The 8164-nt window shown below is 37.3% G+C and overlaps 2 protein-coding genes across 2 annotated transcripts in view; both read right to left on the bottom strand.

Annotated features, from left to right (window-relative positions):
- Positions 1-3296, bottom strand: part of LOC137973574 (general transcription factor IIF subunit 1-like) — a 14092-nt gene extending 10796 nt beyond the window's left edge. The window contains exons 1-3 of the mRNA XM_068820415.1: positions 3086-3296; positions 1811-1893; positions 1165-1234 (exon numbers count right to left, since the gene is read on the bottom strand). Of these exons, the coding sequence (XP_068676516.1) occupies positions 1165-1234; positions 1811-1893; positions 3086-3148 (216 nt within the window). The 5' untranslated portion in view covers positions 3149-3296. The remainder of the gene's footprint in view (positions 1-1164; positions 1235-1810; positions 1894-3085) is intronic.
- Positions 3297-3957: 661 nt separating this feature from the next.
- On the bottom strand, positions 3958-6720 carry LOC137973053 (serine/threonine-protein kinase NIM1-like). Its single transcript, XM_068819770.1, has 3 exons — positions 6389-6720; positions 6039-6307; positions 3958-5781 (listed from the first exon to the last, which is right to left on the bottom strand). The coding sequence occupies exons 1-3, from the start codon at positions 6639-6641 to the stop codon at positions 5011-5013; spliced, it is 1293 nt and encodes a 430-aa protein (XP_068675871.1). The 5' UTR covers positions 6642-6720; the 3' UTR covers positions 3958-5010.
- Between the last annotated feature and the right edge of the window lie 1444 nt (positions 6721-8164).

Here is an 8164-nt window from a genome sequence, read left to right as displayed (position 1 = left end):
GTCATAAAACATACACCTGCAAAGTACAGAAATATCTTTTAAAAAGGTACTCCCACAGGTGCTTTACACCTTAAACATCAATAGTATCATTTGAAAAAAAAATTGTAGGCACATGACTTTGTTGAGGCCACAGAACAGCAGGACACATCCTCACCCATTCAAGACCAGGATAAATGACCGTCATGTAGATTCCCAGAGGTTCTAGAAGCTCAATGGGTAAAGCATCTGACTGGTGTTATGAAAGAGGGAAGTGATCCTCGCACCTTTCTGGCAATTGTCTTGTATAGACACCTGAAAATTTCAGGTGGCGTGGTGTGGCTTTAATGGGATTCGAAACCCATTCTGCAATGCCAGTGCAATCCTCTACCAACTTAGCTATGAAGGTAAGAGCTGGTCAATTTGTTCCGGTGATCTAACTTGATGAATGAAATGAATGTATGTTTGAAATGAGAGTTCTAGACCAATCCCTTTGAAACCACCAAATAAGTGGCATAGGTGTCTAGAAGAGACAATAATTATTATTGCTAAATCAGAAGCCCATTACAGTGCTGGAAATAACAGTCGGTGATTGGACATTGTCCGACCAAATTTTGAAAATGTCCGGCCAATTTCACATTATGATCGGACACGATGACCGAACGTGTCACCAGCACATCTTGAGTCTTCTTCAAGGTGTTGTCAGTCAAGAAATTATGTCCGGTCCAATTTGTCAGATGTCCGACCAAAAGGAAGATTTGAAAGGACATATGTCCTCTGAATAAAGAAAAATTATTTCCAGCACTGCCATTACAAACAACAGCCTCCGCCCTGATTTTTGGCTGTACTTTCCTTCATTGACAAGAAAGCAGTTTCCCATCCTTTCCACAGACCTGTGCATTACACCTTAAATATCAATAGTTGCAATTGAAAAAACAAAATGTAATGACTCATTATAAGGAAAGGAAAGGAACTTTATTTAAGTGTCTAGTCATTCTAGCGCTGGAGCGCTAATTGGGCACACTGTAAACTGAAATGAACAATGAAAGTAAATCAAGTCAAATGTCGGTTTATTATTCAATGATTTTCAAGACTGGAGAGCATGGTTAAAAGTTAAAGTTAAAACATTTTATTCAAAGTAAATAAAAAGAAAGAGATGTGATGAAACAATGTACAAATTAAACTAACCTTTGAAATGGATGAGATGTCAACTTTAGTACTCTGAAAACGCATAGTCGAATACTTTTTGGCCAAGTTTCTAATACCAAATAAGAGGATAATAGTTAATAAACTTCATCATGTAGAAACAAAGGGAATGTTTATGTTTTCTTTATAAGCAAATACCCCTATAGATATACCACCACACTGCACCATGTAAATGCCATGATTTAAAAGTCTTAAAACCAGTTCAATTTTGATTTGTCTTTGTCTAATAATAATTATTATATTCAATGCCAAAATATTATTTGAAATAAAGGAAATTAAAACTGAACTATAGTTTGAAAAATGTTTGAACCAGAAATTTTTTTTTACCACAATAAAAAATTTAGACATGCTATTTCGATGGTAGATCCAAGATTTCAGAAAGAGAGGTGGCTCAAGTGACGATTTGGTGTTGAAAAGGGCATAAAATGATAATTATGGAGATGAACCTACTCACAGTTGGGACATGGAGTTTATACCTCATCAATTAAATTAATATGACTTAATAGTCTACTTCGCTTGTTGTATTTTAAAAAACCAAAATTTGACAGAGAAACTTCGTTACTTTAGGAATAAATGAGTCAAATAAGGAAGGACAATGACATGAAACTGCCCAATTTTTGCCCCTTACCTTGGTACTCTCACTTTATACATTGAACTATTACTAGGCCCAGCAATGGAACCTGAAGTTGAAGGTTGCGATACACAGCTTACCTAAAAAAATTATTATTAGTGCAGTGTAGGAGATAATAGGTAATTAATAACGGCCCAAAAAGATGAAATGTCTCCACTAATTTTGCAACTTGTTGTAGCCCCTATGTTTTTTTAAGCACCCTTTTAAAAGAGAAATCCTAACGATTGACCTTTTTTCAGGACCTTTAAAAACTTGTATTGCTAGTACAGTATAATGAAAATGCCCAAACAACTGGTTACAAAGTCTCACCATCCTCAGAGGGATGCAAGTCATGTTGAACAGGTCATTAGGGAGTTTAAGAAACCATGACAGCTACAGTGACGAAAACCTCCCTTCAAAACTAAGTTTGAGCTATTCTAAGTGTTTCATGATTATTCCATCTTGTTTATATTATACAATATGGGCGAAGTGTGGATTAGTATAGATGGATTTGAAGTAAAGAGTGAGACTAAAAGATTCACTGTAGTTTGTCCATGTTGTCGTCAAAACCTTAAATTTGGTCATTTCATGCAGTAGTTTTAACGAGTACGGGAGAGAAATGATAAAAAATGTGTGATGCCCGTGCAGCACGAACAAAGTTTTTAGGCCTACTGTCAGTGTTGGTAAAGGGTTAGAGTTATTTCTATATTGATCAAAACAAAGACCTGTGACTTCAGTGTGTTTTGTACTGGGTGTCTCGAAAACAAAGACCCTAAAACTCCAAAAACTCTAAAACAAATTAAGTACCCCAAAACCCTCAATTTGGCTAACCCTAGGCCTAACTAGGCCTAAAATTGTTTTTTAGGCCTAGGGTTAGTCAAATTGAGGTTGACTTGGGGTACTTTACTCGTTTCCGAGTTTTAAAGGTCTTTTTCAAGACACCCGTGTACCTGCCCATGCAGATAAAAACAGCTTGTCCTTTGAGTGAGATAGTTGCTGTCAAAACCGTGAGCACTCTGAAATATTTCTTAATTAATTTAAAATTGCACGATGACTTTCCCTTCTTTCGTACATAAGCTTAAATAAAATCGAAAAACCACAACTGATCAACTGACTAGTCTTGACTTGAAAACACGACAACAGGAGTAAAATATTTCAGGAGGTTCACGTTTTGACATAAATTTGATCGTGATAAAAATTTCGTAAATTGTTACCTCTTTTAATTCACGAAACACCAAATTTGTACTCAGTTTATCAATAGGCTCAAGCTTATGTTCTCCTTAATTGGTTTACCTTTTGTTGAATGATCGGTTTCGCGGACAGTTGTGCCGGAGAAGCGGTTGCCTGTCTATTCATTTTGATACTTTAAAGCAGGAAGTCAAGACATATAAAAAAGGACAAAACGAGGAACTACCAGTGAAATGTATTGGGAGTGGTTATGAAATGTATCTGTCCCGAAGACGCCATCTTGAGGGTTTAGTAACCTCTCGACTATTTGTTCCCCGGTCTCCCTTCATCTTGGAAACGAGGTTTGGTGCAGAGAAAAGGAATAGGATGGCTCTGTAGTCCAGGATTAGTGAAATATATCAAGGAAACTGGTCAATCTACTAAATAGTCGACAAACACTCATTTTGTTTCAACCTATCAAGTTTCAATCTCATCACCAGAGCTCATCTCTTTTGCGCTTGACTGAGTTAGAGATGGGCTCGAGCGCGAGCCTTGGGTCATGCGCAGGCACAAGACCCAAGGCACTGGTGACAAGAATGATAAAGTGTGGGATATCTTTCACCCTCCCTTCCCCTTCCGAGTTCATGTCTGCCTCCTCTTCAAAGCAAGTCCAACTACAAAGTTTATCTTATGAAATATATATTATTTAGCCTGTTGTAATTATTGTGAAATGATTTGTGAAAAGGCAATGAGACTGAATGTTTTCTTAAACCTGCATTATGCTAGGCTAGCAATATTTTGGCACCAAAGAATGACAATGGTGTGTTCACCCAATAATTTTTTTGTGGTTGCTGCAGCCCCCTTACTCCACTGCCTATGCTAGTGTTCTTGGCAAATAACAGTGGATAAATGTGGTATTGGAATATAGAAATATATCAATAAATATATTTATTGCTCTTCCTTAACACAACATCAAATTCAGATGACAGACATTCGTATGAAAATACATTTTTATTTCCCTTCCTTGACACAGCATCCAATTAACACAATAGACATAAATATAACACTTCAAACTCATTTCGCACAAAATACAATGCAATCTTTGAAATTGAACATTTACAACTCAGTTTCTCTATGGCAAATGGATGCTGAGTCATTCTCACTCCAAAAGAAATCTCCTATGCCTTTATCAACAGTAAAAATTACTTCACCAGCATATTTAAAGGAAACTTACTGTCCAGTTGCACGAACGTCCTTAATATTATTATTATTATTTTAGGCATTTTTCAATGGGCATTATTACGAAACTGTAGAATGTTACAAAACAGTGAGAAGGGAAGATAAAATTAATGATTGGAGGAAGACAAAGTTTTAAATAAATAATTACTTGGAAAAACTGACACCAGATTGGTCAAAATGGCCTCAGGGTTTTATAAAAATGCTGTCAATTCGTTTATTCAACTCAGGACCAAACCTATTGTAGCCAATTAATATCAACATCGATGAAAAACACTGTACGAGAAAACGAGACCAAACCTTTGAGAACACTCAAATAAACGTAACAATAAGAGAAATGACTGGAAGATGCAGACGAGAAGATAAAGTTCTGCTGATTTCCCAATAGTTCGCAAAATATATTGCTTTCTATATAAATATTCACAAAAAATACACTTAACTACCTGGGTGCCGATGTGACGCTTAAGGATGTCCACGTGAATAACTCACAAATATATTTCTCATCATTCGAACGATATGTGTTAATATAAATATTTCAAAGTAAAGTGAAAACTAGACCCGATAGGCAATATCAATATCGAAAGTGTAAACCGCAAAGATTTATCCACGGACCAGCGTGAAAACGATATGATTATGAAATCCTTCTATTAAAATCTCATTTACAACAATGATATTTCTGTTGAAAAATTCGCGTGAAATATATACAAGAATTTTAATTTGTCATCAGAGACAAAAAAAAAGCTAGCTGATTTTTTTTGTCTTACACTTCATTTATCATAATTTACTGACAGCTTAATTACGGAGGAGGATGTGGCTTAAAGAATGACGCAGAATTTCGATTTAGGTTGTGATTTCGTTTGTACACCATCGGCCCCAGCATTGGCGCGTGGTTGTGTTTCCCCAGGCATGAGGTGATTATTATTGCTGTAACTGCTAATATTTGACGTTTTGCGAGCCAGTTCTAGCTTTTTTCTGGTAATTCGGTGAAGAACAACTCTGTAAGTTCCCGTAATGCTGTCCCTGGAGTCTCTGCAATTCGCAAAGAGATCCGAAGTAATTCCCAAATCCCGCATTACACTAATTGCATCACGTTCATCCTCCGACAAATTATCATTGACTTCCGGTGGTTTCAAACTATACGTTCCGTCAGGTCGAGGAAACACTTCCCCTTCTAACCAAGGAGAGTGTTTAATCTCTTCCATTGTAAACCTGTCTGTGGGGAGAGGTCTCAGAATGTTCCGTAGCAGAAATTTGCAGCGATCGGACAAAAAGTCAGGCAGATAATAGGTCCCATCGAGGATACACTTCTTTAATTTGCCCACAGTTTCGGCACGAAAAGGCATCACGCCCGTAACCATAAAATACAGAAGTATTCCTAATGCCCATATGTCCACATAAATACCGATGTAATGCTCATCTTTGAACAATTCCGGTGCCGCATAAGGTGGCGAACCACAGAATGTATTCAGTGTACTATCTTTCGTGGATAAAGTGCTAAACCCAAAATCTCCCACTTTCACCAAATTGGGACCCGCAATGAACACGTTTTCTGCCTTCAGATCTCGGTGAATAATGTTGTTATTATGCTGTTGAATAAACGAGAGGAAAAACATTTATGTAAGTCTTTTTTAAAAATAGTACAACAAACAGAAATTGACCGTATCGAAAGTTCAGCAGGTCGTTAAAATTTTAAGAAACTGCAGCTACCAACAAGCTCAATTTCTTAATGACAGGGATCGATCCGGAAAAAATCGCTTCTTGTCAATAATTAAAATTTCATATAAAATTTGGTGGAGTCCTTCGTCACAAACGTTCAGAGCTTAGATACGCTGTTCTAGCTTACCATATGTTCCACAGCTGAAATTATTTGTGCATAAATCCGCCTGCCAGTACGCTCGTGCAGCTTTCCCTCGTTCGAAATTCGAGCGAACAATTCCCCGCCGGCCGCGTATTCCATTACAAGATGCAATTTAGAAAGAGTCTCAATAACTTCATACAGCCGAATAATATTTGGGTGATGAAGCTTTTCCATCGAAGAGATTTCCCTGGAGAGTAATCGCTGAGTCTTTTGATCCAACTTTGTTTTATCCAAAATCTTGATGGCAACTTTATCTAGAAGGAAGCGAAAGCAGCCTGTCATATTTCGTGCTTCAGTCGCGCGCGCATTACATGGAATTAAATCACTTTTCTCACCTCTCGTTAAAGAGTGTATTCCCATTTTAACCTGACAGAAGTTCCCACTGCCTAACTCGCCGCGAATGCGATAAAATCCAATTCGCTTTCCGATAGTAATTTCTTTGAGATATCGTGGGTCGTGAGAGAGGTCTTGTGTTAAGCGTTCGTAAGGCGTTAGACACTTCTCTCGTTGTTGATCGATTACTTTACCGTCTCCTTCGGCGTCACGCTCCCGCGAGGAAGACTCCGCCATGTTGTTAGAGACCGTCATTGCTCTAAGACGTTGACGATCGCCATTGTAGTACACTACTAACCAACATGAAGTCGCAGATACACTGTTGTGACGGCGAACAAAGGCCACCAAGGTCCCGGTGTTTCCATAGCAACAGAAGATCCTTTCATTGATTAGTCGACAATTCGAATTCGACAGAGTTTTTCATTTCCAAGATTCTTATATAAGTGTTTAGCTTAGGTCTTTATTTCAAACGGAAAAGATGAAAAATGCGTCGTTTAATAAACAAGTGGGGTTACGGCAATAATCCTGAGATTTTAATACTTAGAAACATAGCGTGCTGTCACATCAAAGTGACTTTTCAGGGGATTATCTCCGAAAGCTCCTAAATAGGTCACACTCATGCTCGAAGATTAAATATCCCTCATAGGACGAAAAAACTTGTTCATTGAACACGATTTGTGATTTATTATGTACATGTATATTCATTTCTTGTTGTCAAAAAAATAAAAATTAAAAAATGGCTTGCTGTGGCTCTAAGGATTGTAATATTAATCCTGACCTTAAATGCACCTGTAAATAACTTAAAGAGAATCATTTAATGTTCTTACAAAACACTTGCAACCGGCTGTCAGAAAAGCGAAATATGAGAAGCGGCAGGGCATTCTGAAATCTTTCGCAAATGTCAATTAATTAAAATGGACTGAAAGCTGACGTGTTTCTTGAACAACCTGTCTTCGCCGTTTAGAGACAGTAACGTAAGACCAACGCGCAAAATGACGTGAAAATTTTCAAACAAAAAGTAACCATCCTAAATGTTTACATAATAAAAGTTTAACATTGCAGAAAGTAAGTTTGGTTACTATTGGAAATGACGATATTGGATGGGTTTTTCTTTGTTATTGCAATAATAAACACGAAGATAATGAACGTTTGTTTTTATCAATCAGAGCGTGGTCATGCACCCACAACTGGCGTACTTACTAGAAAATTCAACGCGGTTTTTTTTTTTTTTGCATAACGCTTGCGTTGGCTCTCAGATCGCGTTGGATGCTGGGACTGAGCACAAATCCTGGGTTTCATTTGATTGCTTTAACCGGGCATTTTGATATGCTTCACATGTAATTTTGCGTTTAAGAAAAGTCTGAATAAAAGGGTCTGAATAAATGAATATTTGATTTCGGCCCATTCCAGTCGTGTCTGTTTGCAGCAAGTATCAACTAAGTTCCTGGAACACAAAATGTTTTTGTGGTTCTTGATAAACAAAAGCTATTCGTTTGCTGTTAACTGCGAACTTAATAGACCGAATGCATATATGGCGGCCAAAAGAATATTCTTTTGTTTATGTGCTAATTACACTCACTAGCCTCGTTTGCATGTACAAAATACAAAAGAAATGTTGCTTGAGAGCGAGGCTAGTGAGTCTCGTTAGCACATAAACAAAACAATACATTTTTGACCGCCATTTATGCAATCGGTCTATGAAAATCTATTCTCTCCCTATTACTGACAGTATTCCAGAGACATATGAACAGTAAGAAGGATTTCTACGGAAGTGTCAT

The sequence above is a fragment of the Montipora foliosa genome, chromosome 10, assembly GCF_036669935.1.
Source record: "Montipora foliosa isolate CH-2021 chromosome 10, ASM3666993v2, whole genome shotgun sequence".
In the NCBI taxonomy this organism is placed as follows: Eukaryota; Metazoa; Cnidaria; class Anthozoa; order Scleractinia; family Acroporidae; genus Montipora; species Montipora foliosa.
Note: the sequence above shows the minus strand (reverse complement) of the source record. Positions and strands in the feature narration are given on the sequence as shown.

Coding starts and splice junctions, on each gene's coding strand:
- LOC137973053 (XM_068819770.1), bottom strand. CDS start 6,641: ATGACGGTCTCTAACAACATGGCGGAGTCTTCCTCGCGGGAGCGTGAC. Junction 6,308..6,388: donor AATACACTCTTTAACGAGAG/GTGAGAAAAGTG, acceptor GCTTCCTTCTAG/ATAAAGTTGCCATCAAGATT. Junction 5,782..6,038: donor TTTCAGCTGTGGAACATATG/GTAAGCTAGAAC, acceptor TTTATTCAACAG/CATAATAACAACATTATTCA.